Raw genomic sequence first — 22,363 nt, 5'->3', positions numbered from 1 at the left:
AAAGTAAAAACTTTACTAAGTAATGACTCAGATGGTGGTATTAGAAATAGACATTGGCAGAAAAGTTTATGTGGTTCATGTGTGACAAGTTGTGAGTTCACTGCCTGTCCAAGTTGGTTAAGAGTCAAAGGAGTAAATATGGAAAGAGATGGGTCACAGATGTCCATGTTTGTCAAAATGGACAGCAGTCAACATTGACTTTGGTCTTCTGGGGTCATTTTTACCTTATTTGTCTCCTATAGCAGAACAATTGAATTTATTTAGCATTTAAACTATTTCCCTTGCAGCCATGCAACATGTGTCAAGTTTTGAATGAATGTATTTCTAAACCCACTCCTTAATAAGCATGCAGTGTTCTGTATTTATGGAAACACAATATGATTAGCTGAAATGTGTACTCCCTATTCATGGACCCTGAAAATGCAGAGCTTGCACAAAGTGCAGTTTTGACTATGGGGGTCATTCCGAGTTGATCGCACGCTGCAACTTTTTGCAGCCTGTGCAATCAGATAGACGCCGCCTATCAGGGGGGGTTTCTAGACAATTTGGCTCCCAGTGCGAGATTTCAAAATGCACCCCCCACCCTTTACTATAAAAAACAAATTGCGTGCCCCCCATATAGCTATAAAGAGAAAAAGAAGGCGCGCGCGCTCCCGACAAGGGTGTGTGGTCTCATTAAAGTGGGCGTGGCCTTGTCTGATATCATCACGCCCACCACAGGGAAAAAAAAATTAAAATAAAAAAGTCCCCATTTTACACATTACAGCAGGCAAGTGTCCCCATTTTACACAGCGCGGCAGGCAAGTGTCCCCATTTTACACAGCGCGGCAGGCAAGTGTCCCCATTTTACACAGCGCGGCAGGCAGGTGTCCCCATTTTACAAAGTGCGGCAGGCAGGTATCCCCATTTTACACAGTGCGACAGGCAGGTATCCCCATTTTACACAGTACGGTAGGCAGATATCCCCATTTTACAAAGTGCGGCAGGCAGATATCCCCATTTTACACAGTACGCAGGCAGATATCCCCATTTTACACAGTACGGCAGGCAGATATCCCCATTTTACACAGCGCGGCAGGCACGTGCCCCCATTTTACACAACACGGCAGGCAGGTGTCCCCATTTTACAAAGTGCGGCAGGCAGATATCCCCATTTTACACAGTGCGGCAGGCAGGTATCCCCATTTTACACAGTGCGGCAGGCAGGTATCCCCATTTTACACAGTACGCAGGCAGGTGCCCCCATTTTACACAGTGCGGCAGGCAGGTATCCCCATTTTACACAGTACGGCAGGCAGATATCCCCATTTTACACAGTACGCAGGCAGGTGCCCCCATTTTACACGGTGCGGCAGGCAGGTGTCCCCAATTTACACAGTGCGGCAGGCAGGTGTCCCAATTTTACACAGTGCGGCAGGCAGGTATCCCTATTTTACACAGTGCGGTAGGCAGGTATCCCCATTTTACACAGTGCGGCAGACAGGTGTCAAGTGGGGGGGGAAGGAAGGGGGAGAGAGAGAGATAGAGATAATACTTACATCTTCCCGCTCTTCGGGTCCGGCCGCCTCACGTCCCTAGCACCGGCCGCCTCCTCCTTCCAGGCTTATCTCCTCTCCTCCCTCTTCCCGAGCGCTCCTGCTCAGGGGGCGGAGTTTCGCGGAATTACGCATTTGCGTCGTGACGTCACGACGCAAGCGCGTCATTCCGCGACACTCCGCCCCCCGATCAGGAGCGCTCGGGAAGAGGGAAGAGAGCAGATAAGGACACACAAAGTGCCGCGGCGGGCGCCCCGTGCGGTTGCACGGCTCGCCTGCCGCTAGAAACGGCACTGCCGCCTATGGGGAAGTGTATTTTAGCTAAGCAAGTGTGCGATCGCATGTGCAGGGGAGCGGGGCAAAAAATTTTGTGTAGTTTCTGAGTAGCTCTGTACTTACTCCGCCACTGCGATCACATCAAACTGTCAGGTCCCGGAAATGACGTCAGACACCCACCCTGCAAATGCCTCGACACGCCTGCATTTTCCTCACCACTCCAAAAAACGGTCAGTTGCCACCCAGATCTGCCTCCCTGCTGTCAATCTTCTTGCGCTTGCCACTGTGATCGCTTCCTTCACTGTTCTTGTCGCTGCCTGGTGACGGCCGTCGCCGGGCAACGACGCGCCTGCGCATTGCCACCTGCGGGCATGTGCAGTTGTGACCCGTTCGCATGGCTGCGAAAAACTGCAGCGTGCGAATGGGTCAGAATGACCCCCTAAATGTGGGTGGAGAGGACGTGATTTATTTTGTCCTAATTTGGCATATCAGAATGTATGGAAATCATAATATAATGTTTCCATATTTTGCCAGAACCTGTGATATGTTTCCATTTACTGTGCAGCGGAGTGCAAGTTGTAATTATATGTTATCAGCTGTTACTGAGAGGAAGTTTGCAGTGCATTGAAATATATCTCCTCACACGATCAACTGTTGGTCAAACTGTGGGTTCATCCTACTGTCCAAACAAGCTTGGAAGCTTCAACACAGGATTTGAGGAACCAATCGGGCGCTTCGTGGAATATGAGCTGAGCCTTATGTGACACAAAAGTTCCCCTAGTGGAACCTGATATTGAGTAATGGAGTAGGAGTGGTAGTGTCACATGAATGGTGCTATCCCAATGAACACAATAATGGGATGATAGACAATTTATTATACAATGAACAAAATATTTTGTTCATTGTATAATAAATTGTCTATTTTAGCATTTCTCTCCCACATTTCATTGGTATCTTTGACCATTATTGTGTTCATTGGGATAGAGCCAATCTTGGAAGCTGGTGGCAACTGGAATCGGTCATCATTGGTGACTTTTTCATGCGTAATCGGAAAACGTAGTTGCTACAGTATAAACGTTTTGCCATTTTACTTTGAAAAGTGCTTTGGCATATGTTACTACTGTTGAAAAAAAAAAACTTGGCATCTTAAAATCAGATAGATAAATCCCACCTATTATTAATATTTATCCATCTTGTGCTTGCTTATTTATTAATACCTTTGGTCAGGAAACAAATAAAAACATTTAGATTCATGGAAAGGAGAACAATGCACACACAATTTCCATTTAGTTAAGAAGTCTGATAGCCAGAGTACCGTCAGCTGCTCAAAGCTTGTTCATCTTCATGAAGTGGAATGAGGTTTTGGCTTCTTCAGACTTTTACATTACTTATGTTGCGGCGTTAGTACTATTGATGAAATTTTAAATGTAAGATAGTGAAGGATGGACTGCTAATCATGGTCTCTAAAGTAATAGTGCCAAATTCCTGTGGTGTGGGATAATACACTTTGTGTTAATATTTAATAGCTGTTCTTTTCCATTACAGTCCCTCTCTGCCTGCCCTTGATTGGCATCTGCCATCCCAGTCAGGACCTTATGAACTGCGCATTGAAGTGCAGCCCAAATCTCATCATAGAGCTCATTACGAGACGGAAGGAAGCCGAGGGGCGGTGAAGGCCTCTACGGGAGGACATCCCATTGTGCAGGTATGCATCTGATACCATGTTTATTCTGGCATTGAATCCAAAATGTTTATTGTTCTCCACATTGATGGGGAAATTTAGTTCCCAGAGATGTTAGAAATGTAGACATTTTCTGTGTTAAATTTGATGAACAGTATGTTAAGGTTTTAAAGAATTTAACTCTCCAATCCATAGTATAAAGTATAATAAAATATTTTACACATGCAGCAAATGTAGGTGATGCTCACAGATAAGCTGTTTCGTCAGAAACTCTCTTCTCCTGCCTTATGTTTTAGCAGGACCATGTCAGTCTCTAGAAACAGTTGAGGCTCACTGATCTAGTTGTCTCAATAATAATAAAATTTTACCTCTTTACCCCTCCCCCCCAAGAGTCAAATTTAGTGGGTGGCTGCAAATAACTGTCACAGTTTCCAGACCACCCAGCAGGTCACATGTTCCAGGTCACCCAGCAGGTGCACAGGGCCAGTTCACCAACTGTCAGAATTTCCAGAGCACAATGGTGATGCAAATATGTCACTTATAGAAGTCGTCCTTCTGCTAATAATATATAGATTATAATTGACACTCAGTGTAGGGTCTGGGCTGATTTTATGACTGTGGTTACTCAGAGGGAGACCTCCCCTGCATCATTACAAATGGACAAACAACTCGCCAAACATTTGCTTCCCCCTCACTATTGTTAATGTAATATCACAAGGTTTAAAAAAATATTAGGTTAAAATTTTAGTTCATAAAATGAATTTAGTTGAATCCTTGAAATGTATTTTCAGTGTGTTCCTAAAATTTAAGGCCCCCATCCACTACTCCGATTTGGGCACTTTTCTTTAAATTTCGATGCATCTGACCGAAAAATCTGAAGAAAAGTGTGGCATCGGATAACTCTTCAGTCCCGTGTCAGATATGTCTCAACTACAGATCTTTGTGGCTGCCCCAACTATTTATCTGAATCTGAAGAAATCAGGTGCAAATCGGAGTGTTTTTTTACTTCAGATGTATCTGATCAGATTCATCTGAAGCGTCACTGGCATCTCCCTGGGCACTCACACCCACCACAGGACGCGGCGGCAGCAGCAGCAGCAGCAGCAGCTCAATCACATCTAGTATGTGTGCATCAGATATATCTGATGTGATCTGACACATGATAGATCGCATTAGATATATCTGAAGTGAATGTAGTGAAAATTAAAGCCAGGGTCCGATCCAATTCCCGGGATGCTCCCGGGAGAGTTAAAGAGAAATCTGAGGCGATCTGCAGTTCAGACAAGTCTGAGTAGTGGATGGTCACCTTTAGTGGCCATCCACTACTCAGACTTGTCTGAACTGCAGATCGCATCAGATTTCTCTTGAACTCTACCGGGAGCGTCCCGGGAATCGGATCAGACCCTGGCTTTAATTTTCATTACATTCACTTCAGATATATCTGATGCAATATATCATGTGCCAGATCGCATCAGATATATCTGATGCACACATGCTACATGCGATTGATCTGATGCTGCTGCTGCCGCTGTTCCCCCTCTTGGTGGGTGGGAGTGGTCAGGGAGATGCCAGTCAAGTGACGCTTCAGATGAATCTGATCAGATACATCTGAAGTAAAAGAAACAATCCGATGTGCACCTGTTTTCTTCAGATTCAGATAAATAGTTGGGGCAGCCTCAGAGATCTGTAGTTCAGACATATCTGACACGGGAGTGAGCATTGGATCTGAAGAGCCATCCGATGTGACACTTTTCTTCAGATATGACGGTCAGATGCATTGAAATCTGAAGAAAACTGCCCAAATCTGACTAGTGGATGGGGGCCTACAGGTTCCTCCTAGGTAAATTGCAAAGTGAAAGCAAGTTGGGTAACTTAAGGCCCCCATACATTACTGCAACTTGTGTGCGGCACAAGTTGGATCCGATTTCCCTTGATCTCCCCCGGCAGCTCCCCAGGAGTGCTTCCATCCGAATTGGTACTTTTACATGCGAATTATCGCATACGATATATTGCATGCTTCTGCCGCTGTGTGGGTGGATGGGACCATCCAGAGAAAAGCTACTCAAGTGAAGACATCCGAGAAATCGTATGCAATATATCGCAGGTGCTAAAAAACTAGCCGTGATGTGCACCTGATGGCTGCCATTCCGATTTATCCTATGTGCAGCACGTCCGACCACTGACTTAGCCCCAATATACAAGGGACCACGCATCGGATCAGTTGTCAAACACCTGTGATTTGGATTTGGCCAGTTTTCACCCGATTTCCTGGCCCAATCCGTCGGAATCGGGTGAAAAGAGGCCATATCGGACAAGTATATGGCCAACTTTAGGCTATTTGATGCTGGGTCTGAGTGACTGAGTCACAAAGGATCCTGTCAGTTCACTCAGCAATTAACCTTACAGGCACAGAAGAGGGCTTTTTAAAAAACAAAAGCAAAGCAGATATAGAAAATATATAGTAAACTGTCATTCTTTTTCTCAGAAACCATTAAAAGTTATAATAATAAAATGCTGCCAAAATGTTTATTTTCATTGTGCGTTTACTTAGTAGTATTGTCTTTTTTTTCTTACATTCATTAGTCAGTAAAGGTAGGTACACACTAGTAGATATATCTGCAGATCAATTGATCTGCAGATATATCTATGTACGGATCGGGCAGTGTGCTGTGCATACACACTGCCCGATCCGTCGGGGGACTGACGTCATGAACTGGGCGGGCGCCCGCCCAGTTCACCTGTCAATCACCGCCGGCCGCCGCAGCATGTGTACGGGCGGTCGGACGACCGCCCCGTACACACACAGCGGCGCGCCAATATATCGTTAGATATATTGGCCGTCGGCTGTGCTGCGCAGCCGACGCGATACGTCTGTGAACGACGGAGTTCACAGACGTATCGCCCGTACACACTGTCCGACGGTCCCGCGATGTATCGGCCGTTCAAGAGAACGGCCGATATATCGACCAGTGTGTACGGGCCTTTAGAGATGTAGATAACTTTTGTTTCTTATTTATCAGTAGGCTGAAGGGTTCTAAAGGAGCTTTTAAATGTATTCTTCTATTTACAAATATGCCACAAGTAAACTTTATTAAAAACACAAAACGTATGTCTATGGTTGAAGAGCCAAACAGCTGCAGTAACAAATAAAAGCAACGCTTGTGTTTTCTTAGCACAAACTCTGCATAACGCTACCATTTGTGCATATTGAATAGAATAACATACAGTCTGCTCCATCTGGCTGATGCCCCTGATTGTACACGTTCCCTGCTCACTTTACTTCTGTAGTACAAATAAGTTTATGTTGTAAAATGACATAGCTGCTATAGACTAAATATAATGTAACCTGAGTATACGTCTCTCATCAGTCCAACGTTATTATGTCTGCTCTCCAAGCAATATCTCTCTCATTCTAATAAAATCAAGATAAATGTACCATACACTATACACCTAAAAAATAAATCACTTTTTTCTGCGTGGGCTGAGAACACAAAATGCATCTTACACCTTCTTTGAGGTGAAGAACAGGAAATGTTTTGAGACAGAATTTATGAAAATGTATATAAATATGTAAAAAATATGTTTCTGTCCAAATAAAGAAGCGAAAACTAAATCTGGCAAGGTGTTTAAAATAAATGTATTACATTCATTTCTGATCTAAACATGCCACAATTACACAATAAAAATATTATTTGCCAAGACTATTAAACCATATTGTTCTGAAAGCAAAGTCCTATTACAATTATCACCCTTATGTACTAACTTTAGAAGGAGAAGTAGATGCAAATGCCTTATTTGCTTATTGTGCATAGTGTGAAATGAACTAAAAATGCAGTTCATGAAGCCAGTAGAACATTAGCTTTGAGACCAGGAAGAAGTTTAAATATATATATATATATATATATATATATATATATATATATGATTTTATTTTTTATTTTTTGTATAGTGATGAGCACATCTTGTAGTAAAATGCAATTTTTAATGTTTGATTTATGATCTTTTAGAGTAGCTAGGATAAGGGGTCTATGTATTAAGCCTTAGGGAGAGATAAAATAGATCAAGTACCAAACAACCAGCTCCTAGCTGTCATTTTTGAAACCTAGCCTGTAATATGGCAGTTAGGAGCTGATTGGCTTTATCTCTCTCCAAGGCTTAGTACATACACCCCTGAGGCTTGTATGCCAAAGCATTACTATTATGGGGTAAATATAGTAGCCTGCACAATGCAGGTATTGGTGGTTATTTCTCGGTGAGTCTTCCACAATCTTTTAAAGGGGCAATCATTTAAAAGGCAAAACCAACCTATTTTGCTTTTGAAATGATTAACACTTTAAAAAATCAGGCACAGTTGCCAGGAACTTGCCGGTGCATGTATCATGCAAGCTACTACATTTATTCCAATATATGTTCAATGCATGTTATGAAACTCTGGTAAACCCATTCTAACACGGATCGTTATAATATTAATGTAAGCCAGAGGTTCTTAAACTCGGCCCTCAAGGCACCCTAATGGTCCAGGTTTTAACGGTAACCATGCTTGGACACAAGTGACTTAATTAGTACCTCAGTCAATTTGGTTTAACCATCTGTGCTCAGCCATGGTTATACTTTAAACCTGGACCATTAGGGTGCCTTGAGGACCTTTGTTGGGTACAACTAATGTAAGCAATCTACTCTGTACACACACAGTATCTGAAAAAGTATATGCTTCAATTTACATCAATTATCAATGTTTCCTGCAGCATTCACTATAAGAGCTACAATAAAATGGAGAATGGGAGCACTTATTAACTACATAGCACTCAGTAACTACATAGCACATTATGCTGCAGGCAGGGTGGTGGGAGCTCTACGGTGCTCTAGGCGATGCCACTCTGAGGCAACACCTCTTACATATTTTTGACTTAGTATACAGAAGGTGGCCAATGACATCATAGCGCAATGCCACTCTCCCAGCCAATCACAGACATAGAAGAGCAGCGGCTGAAAGCATCACATGTAAGAAGTTTCCAGTTGGATTCTTCTCCATGTCAGTGGCTCGCACTCAGGGCCAGATTAATAGTGACCTAGTTGGCCACATGGCCATAAATCATAAATACTACAATTGTATTTCTATTATCTTCATACAAATATGCGCTTTTCTACTTCCATGTTTCTAGAGTTATTAGGCTGATGATGTAGGCGCTGGCCACACCCACACCGCACTGGCCACACTCACACAGCACTGGCCACGGATTTCCTGCTTCTCACAATAGACCCTTGATAATTTTGAGCCCCAGATCCTTGTGCTCTTTAATTTGGCCCTGCCTGTGCTCCATGTGAAAGTGAGGTGGGGATATTAAACACTGAATGACTGACATTTTGTTACTCATTAAGGGGGAGATGTAGCAAAGCTTGTAGAGAGGTAAAGTACCCAGCTATCAGCTCCTATCATTTTTCAAACACAGCTGATTGGGTAGTACTTTATCTCTCTCCAAGGTTTGATACATCTACTCCTCTGAGTTTTACTCACCCCTGAAACAGTGGTACCCTACATGACCACATGACCTTCTGTGAGGAAGCCTTTGTTTGTAAATATTCTGTCGGCTTTTAACAGCCATTTTTTAACCATCTGAGTGGCTTATGCAGAGTTTAATACAAGACAAGTCCACCGTATTGTCTCTGCATTGTGTGCACAGAGCTAAGGGGGTTATGCAGAGTTGTTAGCAAACCAAAAAAGCACACTAATGGGTAAAACCATGTGCACTGCAGGTGGGGCAGATGTAACATGTGCAGAAAGTTAGATTTGGGTGTGGTTTGTTCAAACTGAAAGCTAAATTGCAATGTTAAACTAAAGCAGCCAGTATTTACCCTGCACAGAAACAAAATAACTCACCCAAATCTAAATCTTTCTCTGCACATGTTACCTCTGCCCCACCTGCAGTGCAACATGGTTTTGGCCAATTGCTAACTTTTTTGGTTTGCTAACAACTCTGAATAACTTCCTAAATGCGTACATTTGCCCCTATTGCACAGGTACCCATACCACTGTGAGCGGTCAGCCCCATATCCATACACTTGGTTTAATAATTGCCATTGTCAGTATGCACTTGCACCAGCCCTGGCCTAGATGCAGAACATATATCTGATACGGGTGTATTTATGCTTCAGGTTCATTCTGCATAGCTCGCAGATCCGTCAACATCCCCTCACTAAAGTTAGCCTATGTGAGAATACCCAGTAACTCACCTTCAGTTGCAAGTGGAGAAATGCGTTCTGCTCTGCACACTTGAACACTCTCTTGAATATTGAGCATGTGCAGTATGAAAACTGTGCATTCTCCGCAAACAGCTGTACAGTTCCCTTTGCATTAGCCCTTGTCTGTACAAGTCAGTAAGTTCAACTGAACACAGAACTCTGGACAGTACCTTTATTTCCTTTCACAATATTTTATTTTCTATGAGTAATATCCATTTTGTTTTCATGCTTTATGTCCTTTTTAGCTCGGACACATAGACAGGAATATAAGCTTTGCACAACAACTGCTTGGTGTCCTACCATAATTATGGATCATGGTTAAGGAGACCGTTTAAATACAACTCATTTCAAGCAAGGAGAATATTTTTGTAGCTGTGAATCACAAGTTAGAGGAGGTAGAGATTATGAAGTAGACTGAAAGGAAACCCTGCAAATTAGTGTCTGTAGCTTCATGTTTTTATAATCTATTACATACAATTTATGTAGGGGATCTATTCCACACCCATGTTTCCTTGCCATTCATGCCTGCAGACATAAACTGAAAAGGCCTGTGTCTATTGTACATATGCTCCTATAACGTCTCTAAGGTGAGCAAAAAAAAAAAAGTAACACACATCTGTGAGCCAGGATGCAATTATTATATGTAATGAAGCCAGGCAAACATACCACAAAGCAGACATTTTATAGCTCAATCATAAACGGCTGGCACTTTTTTACCAGCAACTCCACACAAGTTATTGCCGTATGCACATGGCCAGTACTTGCCAAATAATACATTCACACATATTCAGCGTGAAAAAGATTACATTTAAGGCAATGATTTCATCAGCTGGAAGCAGTTTGATTGCAGGGTTCTGGCCAGTTGTCTCTGTTTTTCGACATTGCATCAATTCTATAAACATAAATACCAGATTGGATATTCCAGGTGGTATAACTCTTCTATGGTTTCAGAGTCCTTCAGAACTCTCTCTACCAGACAATATAAAATGTCTCGGAGCCAGTTATATCATGTCTGGTGTAGCTGAGATGAAGGTATCACTAAACACTCAATACACAACACAGATACTGACAGTTGCTACTGATTGGAATTACTGTAGTGATCACAATTGTATACATTTTGTATGGAAACCTCAGGAAATCTATTATGAAAATGAAGCACAGTAGTTATTGTATGGCAATATGAATTTACTAATTGTTGTAGCTAATATTGTATACTTGCAACTAATTATACAAACGCACTCGAACAGGCTCTACTATAGACACCTCAATCAGGAGGCATAACTTATACCCCTTTCACATCGCACAAATAACCCGGTATCGACACGGCATATTGCCGTGTCGAAACGGGTCAGTGTGCGATGTGAAAGCATCTTTGCCGAATTAGCGGGTCGCCTGACCCGGTAATTCAACCCGGTTAAAAAGAAGGGTTATTACCGGGTTGAATACCGGGTCAGGTGCAGTGTGAATGGGAGCCGTTTCGATGCGACACGGCTCCCATTCACAGCATAGGGAGAGGCGGCGCAGGAGATGAGCTCATCTCCCAGCGCCGCCTCCACCCCCGCCCCTGCTGCTGCTGCGCCCCCCGCTGCTATGGCAACCGACCCGGTATATTGCCGGGTCGGTAAGCCAGCAGAGGAGAGCAAATGCCGGATCCCACCCGGTAAGGACACGTTTCTCTTACCGGGTAGGATCCGGCATTTGCAATCTGAAAGCAGCATAACTGTGCAGAATCCTAAGGATGGTTTCCAGTATAGCTAAACCTACAAGAAAATATATACACAAAAGTGCTGCGCTTGATGTATGCTTAATAACAATTAATAAAAAGAAAAAAATATTTTTTATATATATAGGTGTCTGCTTAGATCAAATTAAAACACATATGGAACTTGCTGGTAAATTATAAACAAATTTAATTACACATACAATAATAAACAAAAACCATTTAAAAGAAGCTCAAGCACACTGAAAGACGTTTCTAAAATGTCACTTAGTTGAAGTGATTCGTAACAATGTATCCGCAATGCTGCCACATAGACCTTAATTGTGGTCTCTTAGTATCAATGAACTGAATTGCAACAGTTAAAGCCTGCACGAGAAATACTTTAACTCCTGTCCTCAGTGCTACTGGCGTCCCAGTGCAGAGGAAATGATGCTGATCATATTTACCCGACCTGCGGGGAGATTCAGGAGAAAACGGAGTACCTTCCAAGCGTCCGCCGCCGGCACTATCGCGGTGCAGATACTTCTGTCCTGGCGGGCGGGTACGGACGCTGCTCTGGAGTGCTGACCTGGTGTTCCGGTAATTCCAAGCGTCCGCCGCCGGCACTAGTGTGGTGCAGATGATTCTGTCCTGGCGGGCGGGTCAGGACGCTGCAGTGGAAGACTGACCAAGTGTACCGGTACAGGTTCTCTGAGGCTGTTTGTCAAATTCAAATTCGCCGCTGTAGGGAAAAGTGGCTAGCGGTAATCAGTGCGTCAGTGGGCTTGAGCCAAAAGGAGTGACGTCAACGCGTTTCGTCCCGTCTCCCGGGACTTCCATCGTCTTGAGGAAGTCCCGGGAGACGGGACGAAACGCGTTGACGTCACTCCTTTTGGCTCAAGCCCACTGACGCACTGATTACCGCTAGCCACTTTTCCCTACAGCGGCGAATTTGAATTTGACAAACAGCCTCAGAGAACCTGTACCGGTACACTTGGTCAGTCTTCCACTGCAGCGTCCTAAACCGCCCGCCAGGACAGAATCATCTGCACCACACTAGTGAAGGCGGCGGACGCTTGGAATTACCGGAACACCAGGTCAGCACTCCAGAGCAGCGTCCGTACCCGCCCGCCAGGACAGAAGTATCTGCACCGCGATAGTGCCGGCGGCGGACGCTTGGAAGGTACTCCGTTTTCTCCTGAATCTCCCCGCAGGTCGGGTAAATATGATCAGCATCATTTCCTCTGCACTGGGACGCCAGTAGCACTGAGGACAGGAGTTAAAGTTTTTCTCGTGCAGGCTTTAACTGTTGCAATTCAGTTCATTGATACTAAGAGACCACAATTAAGGTCTATGTGGCAGCATTGCGGATACATTGTTACGAATCACTTCAACTAAGTGACATTTTAGAAACGTCTTTCAGTGTGCTTGAGCTTCTTTTAAATGGTTTTTGTTTATTATTGTATGTGTAATTAAATTTGTTTATAATTTACCAGCAAGTTCCATATGTGTTTTAATTTGATCTAAGCAGACACCTATATATATAAAAAATATTTTTTTCTTTTTATTAATTGTTATTAAGCATACATCAAGCGCAGCACTTTTGTGTATATATTTTCTAGTTGGTTGAGGGAATTAGCAGTCCCCCAGTGCTTGCAGCTGCTGTATAGCCATCTTAAATTCAATTTTTATTTGCGCCAGGAGTTAGAGTGGTTAAACACTCTTAATCTTTCTAGCTAAACCTACAGAAATAAAACCTAGTTTGGCAATTTTAGATATGATAAAAGGTCATGTAGTGGCATTGTTCAGATTCCAAAAGATTTTGCGCCCAGCCCACAACAAAGCTTCCTACAGTACATGTACATACTGCATTATAAGTGACACTAGCAATAGGGTAAATGTATGGTACAGAATTTTTATATCAAAGTCAGTCAACAGTTGAAGCTTTTCCAATAAATTACTATACATACGTCCGTCCGTACGTTCGTACGTACGTACGTACGTACGTACATACATACATACATACATGTATAGTGTAGGAGCCAGTTTAAAACTTTATTAGCCAGAACTTATGAAAACTACGCGCACACACACGCGCACACACACACACACACACACACACACACACACACACCCACCTCTTCAGTGCCCTACAGAGCTCCTCACATGCAGTGGCATCACTAGGAGGTGGGGGGGTTGCGGGCCACATCGGGTGACACCATTCTTGATCCCCTTGGATGGTGTCACCAAGCAGCAACACTGTGCAATGAGGCTGCTGGCTGCCCAGCTGCTGCAGGAGTACTGAGCAAGCCCCTCAGTGTGACGAGAATGGGGGCATTACACGTGGTCACGTCCCCAAAATGGCACACATCATGGGGCATGGCTTTGTGGACACAAGGCCATGCCCCTTTTCATACACAGTGCAACGCTGAATATAACCCCCCAATGGACACCACTGCCCACGTGCCCCTTCAATGCCCCTCAGACCTCTCCAGATCTGTACATCAGACCACCGCGTTTGCCTGATCAATGGCCATCATACTTCTCCACTGTCCCTGGCCCCTATGTCATAGGGTGGTATTTAATTCTTTTCACCCCCTTCCACACCAGTTCAGTCTTGTTAAGCAGTGTTCTGAGGCTAGTTGTAGGAGGACACATTTGTATACCACATCATAGTGCACCCAGTTCATAGTATGCCACACAGTAATGTCCTCTGTTCACAGTATATCACAGAATAATGTTCCCTGTTCACAGTATGCCACACAGTAATACCCCTGTTCACAGTATGCCACACACTAATTTTCCCTGTTCACAGTATGCCACACAGTAATGTCCCCTGTCCACAGTATGCCACACAGTAATGCCTCCAATAAATAAGATTATTAAAAGGATGACATTCAAATGGGGCCAAATACAGTCTCTCACAGGACACTGGAGTTCATAGCCAAATTGGTGTGCAAGGAGGTCTAGATTTGTTTGTTTTTTTGTTTGTTTGTTTTTTTACTAATCGCCATGGCTGAAACTTATTGCATGCCTGTGATGACGCTAACCACAATCACCATGAGAAGGGAGTATGGGAGGGGAGGGTCTCCTTCTCTGGGAAAGACAGTACACAGTACCCTTTGGAGGACACACTGTTCTCTTCTTCACTGTGCTGACAGTGCCACAGTTACTGGGAGTTGGACTCTATACGCAAACTTGTCATCATCTTATGGCCCATACACACGGTGAGATTCGGGCTAAGCCCGATTCTCACTATGCGACAGGGGCTAGGTCGGCACATAGTCAGTATCGCAAGCACACTCATTATGTGCTTGCGATACTGACTATGTGCGATTTTGGCTGAGTGTCAATTTTGACTATTTCTTCTATAGAGATAGTGAAAATTGACTTGCCTGCACAGTCTATCTATTCTTGCGATGCCGACAGATACCGCGCAGGGCCGTGCATCTGCATCGAATCGGGATCGCAAGGTGACTTTCACCTTGCGATCTGCACTAACTTTTCTTACGATTTTGACTATGTAGTCAAAATCGTAAGAAAAAAATCTCATTGTGTGTACACACCATTAGACTTAGAACAGATTTCTAAGTTATGTCCAATTGACATACAGGCCTTTAGCTAGCTTTGACTAGGCCTTTACGTCATGGTTTCTTTACCCAGGGCCTCTTTATAAATAAATTGGGCCTCATTTAGAGTTAGCAGTAAGTCCAGCTAGAATGTGGAATTTTGTACCTTGGTAGAACCATGTTGTTCTTCAGAGATGAGGTTAAAATGTGCAGTGGATACAGTTGTGGGGTATGCAACTGTATGTACATCAAATTTCCCCTGAATTCACAAATTCCTGGGGCTACCATAAGTGTGGCATTGTCTGCAATCGATTCAAGCTCTAAAGCTGGGTACACATTAACCAATTTGTACCCAGCACAATATCGGCGGTGACGGGACCCGGCAGGGATGCTGGCAACAGCATGCACACTTGGGGGGGGGGGGAGCGGTGGGGCCAGCATGGCCTTCGCCGGTGATGTAGCCAGAGTGAGCTGCACGATTTTAACAATGTCCGGTTCCGATCCATCTGTATCGGGCAAAACGTTTAAAAAATCGTCTAATGTGTACCCAGCATTAGAGTTGACATGGCGGTGCATCCTAGCTCAGTACTTGGCTGCTACATGCAGCAGTAGGCCGTGTCTTTTCCTGCATACAGAACCAAAGTCTGTACTTGCACACCATGCATCACAACAGGGTATGTCAAGGTGCGGATTTGCACCCTTTACCTGAATTTACTTTGAATTAGTCATTATTTATTATAAACTAAATGCATTGCACAGAAAAATAAAGACACATCTTGACTGCTGCTTAATAAAGTGGACTAGGTGCCACCTCTGCTTTCAATAAGCTTTGCATGCAGTCTTTGTGTAACCTCTGTCATGCAGACAGGCACCCTTGCACATCATATATTTTGAAGAGGTGTGAACTATTTTTGTGTGCGCCTGTAAAAAAATCACTTATAATAAACCAAAATGAACAAAGAACAGATGTCCACAGCACAAAGGACATGCAATTTTTATCACTTAGTTCATTTAGTTTGGTTACAAGTAAAAGGGATCCATATGAAAGCCATTCAATAGAACGCATAGAGCTAACCTCTCCGATTAATACTGACGGGTAGAAGCCATGTTGCTGTATAGCTTGGCTCAGCCAGCAACCAGATGCACCATTATTTTTAGCTTACCTGCCAAATGCTGGGTATACAACGTGAGGCAAGTGATACATTTTAATATGTCTGGCTGTAGCAAAACATCTGGCTTCTATTCCTAATGCTGTATCTTGGCATAGGGGGACATTTGCTTCCAAGAAGAATTAGTAGAATCTGTTTGCATTAAAGACATGATTAATCATTATTACAAAATGGAAAAACAAGAATATATTTTTTTTATAAAAAAATCTCCATAGATAGCTGCTTTATAACAGTCACTCCTCAGCATATGGGAAACATGTACAGCTTAACTTCCTATTTGAAAAAAGGGATTTTCTTTTACTTGTCATAGTCATATTTTTTAATTACTGACTGTTTTGTAATTGTAATTAATTTTATTGTGCTGATAGTTCATTAATGATAAATGTCAGTAGCTGACATGAGTTGGACGTGGGTGTTATTGGTAGAGTACGACAAGAGCATATTAGTCTGCGTCAAAGCAATTAAGATGTCAGGTTAGAAAACTACAAAGAATAAATGTAGCAGTAAATCCCACAAACAGTGGGGACAAGGGTTTTCTTACGTTGTTGAATATAAGATCATTGCTATAACTACAGACATTGCAGTGTTAAGATAGCACAGTGCACAAATGGGTTTAGTATGAAATACCTACAATCAAAATCCAAATGGTCAAAATACCGACAACAATAAACCGACGGTCAAAATACCGACATTTAAAATACCGACAAGGTCAAAATACCGACACTTAAAATGTCGACAGGTCAAAAAGTTGACACATGTTTTTCATTGTTTTTTTGTGTGTATGTCGACATAGCGACATATACACCGTATAACTGTACCGCATCCCCTCGCATGGCTCGCCATGCTTCGGGCACGGTGCTTCGCTGCTCTCGGCACACTATTATATTCCCCCTCCAGGTCAACTGGGATGGTAAAGTATGAACAAGTCGGTTTCAATAAAAAAATCATGGAAAATTCATGTTGATTTTTTGACCTGCCGACATTTTAAATGTCGGTATTTTGACCTTGTCTGTATTTTAAATGTGGGTATTTTGACCATGTCGGGATTTTGACCGTCGGTCAATGGTTGTCGGTATGTTGACCATCGGGATTTTGATTGTAGGTAAATTGACCGCATCCTGCACAAATGATGTCATTTGTGAAGCAAAGGGTGGCAGCTCTGAAACACAAATACTACTTTGGATTTGTCATTAAACTTAATTTTGCTATTGCAGTAACGGTGAGTGACCTATTGATAGGATAAAGCCATATCTCCATCATTTTTACCCTATATAGGGCCTTTTCACCCTTTAATAAATAAGGCCCTAAACCCACCTAATACATGAAAGAAATATATCCTGAGCCATCTAATGATGAAGCACCCATTTGTATGCTATTTCAGTCCTGCATAGTAACAAAAAATCATTAAGTCTAATTCTGTTCAGTGATTCAGTTAAGTAGTGTGCGCTCACTCTTGTGCGTTCTTTGGCTTGCCTCCCTGTTTTGCTACTTGTTTGGAAGCATGAATGATATCATTAATAATCTGGCAGCTAGAACTTGTGCTTGCCGTTAGGGCAGAATCATCATTCAAGCTGTTACATTGTAGAACCTAAAAAAATACGTATATATGTATCAGCATTCCAGGGACAATTTAGCAAGGAAGATGGCACAAACATACAGTGTACATGTGTCATGTTGTGCTGTTTGCAGTCTTTCCTGACTGTTTACTAAGATTCATTCAGAATCAACTTATCTGAAACTTACAACAGCAAATGAGTTTAATCTATCACTTGTGCACAGCTATGCCTCCCAATCTGTGTTTTCTAGCAAAGCGGTGTTCTTCATAGAACACAACAAAAGTATTGTATAATGAAATAGATAACGTTACATTACTTACAAATGTAAGAACCTCTATGATGGCAGTAAAGTGTCATCATTATGGAGTTAATTTTTATTCATCTGGGAAAAATAATAATAATAATAGCTATAATATTTTTGGTCTGAGCTTCAATGGTTTTAGTTGACACAAATCGCCCATAAATTAGTAACTCATTCCATAAAATAAGCCAGAAAAATGTATTATTATTATTATTATTATTATTATTATACAATTCATAGATGTGTTTTTATACTATTATACTTTGAGCTGTCCAAGCGACAACAGACTTTTCACATGATGTAAAAGTGTCTGCATTTTGCTCATATTAGTAGTATGCAAGTGTCACATTTACAGGCAGATATTTTGTGGGCTAGATGTATAGTGAGCTTTCTTTAGACATGCTAATTATATTTTCTCTAACGTCCTAGTGGATGCTGGGGACTCCGTCAGGACCATGGGGGGGTAGCGGCTCCGCAGGAGACAGGGCACAAAAGCAAGCTTTTAGGATCACATGGTGTGTACTGGCTCCTCCCCCTATGACCCTCCTCCAAGCCCCAGTTAGGTTTTTGTGCCCGGCCGAGAAGGGTGCAATCTAGGTGGCTCTCTTAAAGAGTTGCTTAGAAAAAGTTTTTAGGTTCTTTATTTTCAGTGAGCCCTGCTGGCAACAGGCTCACTGCATCGAGGGACTTAGGGGAGAGAAGTGAACTCACCTGCGTGCAGGATGGATTGGCTTCTTAGGCTACTGGACACCATTAGCTCCAGAGGGAGTCGGAACACAGGTCTCGCCCTGGGGTTCATCCCGGAGCCGCGCCGCCGACCCCCCTTGCAGATGCTGAAGATTGAAGAGGTCCGGAACCAGGCGGCAGAAGACTCTCAGTCTTCATCAGGTAGCGCACAGCACTGCAGCTGTGCGCCATTGTTGTCAGCACACTTCACACAGCGGTCACGGAGGGTGCAGGGCGCTGGGGGGGGCGCCCTGGGCAGCAATGTATAATACCTGTATGGCGAAAAATACATCACATATAGCCCTTGAGGCTATATGGATGTATTTAACCCCTGCCAGATATCTAAAACTCCGGAGAAGAAGCCCGCCGAAAAGGGGGCGGGGCCTATTCTCCTCAGCACACAGCGCCATTTTCCCTCACAGAAAGGCTGGTGGGAAGGCTCCCATGCTGTCCCCTGCACTGCACTACAGAAACAGGGTTAAAACAGAGAGGGGGGGCACTGATTTGGCGATATGTATATATATTAAAATGCTATAAGGGAGGAACACTTATATAAAGGTTGTCCCTGGATAATTATAGCGTTTTGGTGTGTGCTGGCAAACTCTCCCTCTGTCTCCCCAAAGGGCTAGTGGGTCCTGTCCTCTATCAGAACATTCCCTATGTGTGTGCTGTATGTCGGTACGTGTGTGTCGACATGTATGAGGAAAATATTGGTGAGGAGGCGGAGCAAATTGCCTGTAATGGTGATGTCACTCTCTAGGGAGTCGACACCGGAATGGATGGCTTATTTATGGAATTACGTGACAATGTCAACACGCTGCAAGCCGGCGAACAAATTAGTATCTGTCCAGGCGTCTCAAACACCGTCAGGGGCTGTAAAATGCCCATTTACCTCAGTCGGTCGACACAGACCCAGACACGGACACTGATTTCAGTGTCGACGGTGAAGAAACAAACGTATTTTCTTTTAGGGCCACACGTTAAGGGCAATGAAGGAGGTGTTACATATTTCTGATACTCCAAGTACCACAAAAAAGGGTATTATGTGTGAGGTGAAAAAACTACCTGTAGTTTTTCCTGAATCAGATAAATTAAATGAAGTGTGTGATGATGCGTGGGTTTCCCCCGATAGAAAATTATTGGCGGTATACCCTTTCCCGCCAGAAGTTAAGGCGCGGTGGGAAACACCCCTCAGGGTGGATAAGGCGCTCACACGCTTATCAGAACAAGTGGCGGTACCATCTACGGATAGGGCCGTACTTAAGGAGCCAGCTGATAGGAGGCTGAAAAATATCCTAAAAAGTATACACACACATGCTGGTGTTATACTGCGACCAGCGATCGCCTCAGCCTGGATGTGCAGAGCTGAGGTGGCTTGGTCGGATTCCCTGACTAAAAATATTGATACCTTTGACAGGGACAGTATTTTATTGACTATAGAGCATTTAAAGGATGCATTTCTATATATGCGAGATGCGCAGAGGGATATTTGCACTCTGGCATCAAGAGTAAATGCGATGTCCATATCTGCAAGAAGATGTTTATGGACACGACAGTGGTCAGGTGATGCAGATTCCAAACGGCACAAAGATGTATTGCCGTATAAAGGGGAGGAGTTATTTGGGGTCGGTCCATGGGACCTGGTGGCCAGGGCAACTGCTGGAAAATCCACCGTTTTTTACCCTAAGTCACATCTCTGCAGAAAAAGACACCGTCTTTTCAGCCTCAGTCCTTTAGTCCCTATAAGAGTCATATCTGCCCAGGGATAGAGGAAAGGGAAGAAGACTGCAGCAGGCAGCCCATTCCCAGGAACAGAAGCCCTCCACCGCTTCTACCAAGTTCTCAGCATGACGCTGGGACCGTACAGGACCCCTGGATCCTACAAGTAGTATCCAAGGGGTACAGATTGGAATGTCGAGAGGTTTCCCCCCTCGCAGGTTCCTGTAGTCTGCTGTACCAATGTCTCCCTCCGACAGGGAGGCAGTATTGAAAACAATTCACAAGCTGTATTCCCAGCAGGTGATAATAAAATTACCCCTCCGACAACAAGGAAAGGGGTATTACTCCACACTATATGGTGGTACTGAAGGCTAGGTGAGACCTATTCTAAATCTGGAAAATTTGAACACTTACAAGGGTTCAAATCCAGATGGAGTCACTCAGAGCAGTGATAGCAAAGAACAAGGGGACTATATGGTGTCCCGGGACATCAGGGATGCTTACCTCCATGTCCCAAAATTTGCTTTTTCTCACCAAGGGTACCTCAGGTTCGTGGTACAGAACTGTCACTATCAGTTTCAAGACGATGCCGTTGGATTGTCCAAGGCACCCCGGGTCCTTACCAAGGTAATGACCGAAAGGAGGATTCGTCTTCAAAGAAAATGGACGACCTCCTGATAAGAACAAGGTCCAGAGAACAGTTGGAGGTCGGAGTAGCACAAGTAGTTCTACGACAGCACGGGTGGATTCTAAATATTCCAAAACCGCAGTTGTTCCGACGACACGTCTGCTGGTCCTAGAGATGATTCTGGACACAGTCCAGGAAAAGGTGTTTCTCCCAGAGGAGAAAGCCAGGGAGTTATCCGAGCTAATCGGGATCCTCCTAAAACCAGGAAAAGTGTCAGTTCATCATTGCACAAGAGTCCTGGTAAAAATGGTGGCTTATTACGAAGCGCTTCCATTCGGCAGATTTCACGCAAGAACTCTTCAGTGGGATCTGCTGGACAAATGGTCCGGATCGCATCTTCAGATGCATCAGCGGATAACCCTATATCCAAGGACAAGGGTGTCTCTCCTGTGGTGATTACAGAGTGCTCATCTTCTAGAGGGCCGCAGATTCGGCATTCAGGATTGGATGCTGGTGACCACGGAGGCCAGCCTGAGAGGCTGGGGAGCAGTCACACAAGGAGTGTGATCAAGTCTGGAGAATTCTCTCCACATAAATATACTGGAGCTAAGAGCAAATTTATAATGCTCTAAGCTTAGCAAGACCTCTGCTTCAAGGTCAGCCGGTATTGTTCCAGTGGGATAACATCACGGCAGTCGCCCACGTAAACAGAAAGGGCGGCACAAGAAGCAGGAGGGCAGTGGCAAAACTGCAAGGATTTTTCGCTAGGCGGAAAATCATGTGATAGCACTGTCAGCAGTGTTCATTCCGGGAGTGGACGACTGGGAAGCAGACTTCCTCAGCAGGCACGACCTCCACCCGGGAGAGTGGGAACTTCATCGGGAAGTTTTCCGCATGATTGTGAACCGTTAGGAAAGACCAAAGGTGGACATGATGGCGTCCCGCCCGAACAAAAAATGGGACAGGTATTGCGCCAGGTCACGAGACCTTCAGGCGATAGCTGTGAACGTCCTGGTAACACCGTGGGTGTAACAGTCGGTGTATGTGTTCCCTCCTCTGCTTCTCATAACCAAGGTATTGAGAATTATAAGACATAGAGGAGTAAGAACTATACTCGTGGCTCCGGATTGGCCAAGAGGGACTTGGTAACCGGAACTTCAAGAGATGCTCACAGAGGACTAATGGCCTCGGGAGCTAAGAAGGGATTTGCTTTCAGCAAGTACCATGTCTGTTCCAAGAGGAACCGTGGCATCGGCCTTTAAGA

At 43.9% G+C, this 22,363-nt stretch overlaps 1 protein-coding gene across 12 annotated transcripts in view; it reads left to right on the top strand.

Moving 5' to 3' along the window:
• NFATC1 (nuclear factor of activated T cells 1) overlaps positions 1–22,363 on the top strand; it is a 272,434-nt gene that overhangs the window by 41,394 nt on the left and 208,677 nt on the right. For all 12 annotated transcript variants that reach the window (XM_063923310.1, XM_063923315.1, XM_063923306.1 and 9 more), the window contains one exon: positions 3,357–3,516. In XM_063923310.1, the coding sequence (XP_063779380.1) occupies positions 3,357–3,516 (160 nt within the window). The remainder of the gene's footprint in view (positions 1–3,356; positions 3,517–22,363) is intronic.

The sequence above is a fragment of the Pseudophryne corroboree genome, chromosome 5 (genome assembly GCF_028390025.1).
Source record: "Pseudophryne corroboree isolate aPseCor3 chromosome 5, aPseCor3.hap2, whole genome shotgun sequence".
Classification (NCBI taxonomy): Eukaryota; Metazoa; Chordata; class Amphibia; order Anura; family Myobatrachidae; genus Pseudophryne; species Pseudophryne corroboree.
This window is presented reverse-complemented; position numbering and strand designations above follow the sequence as displayed.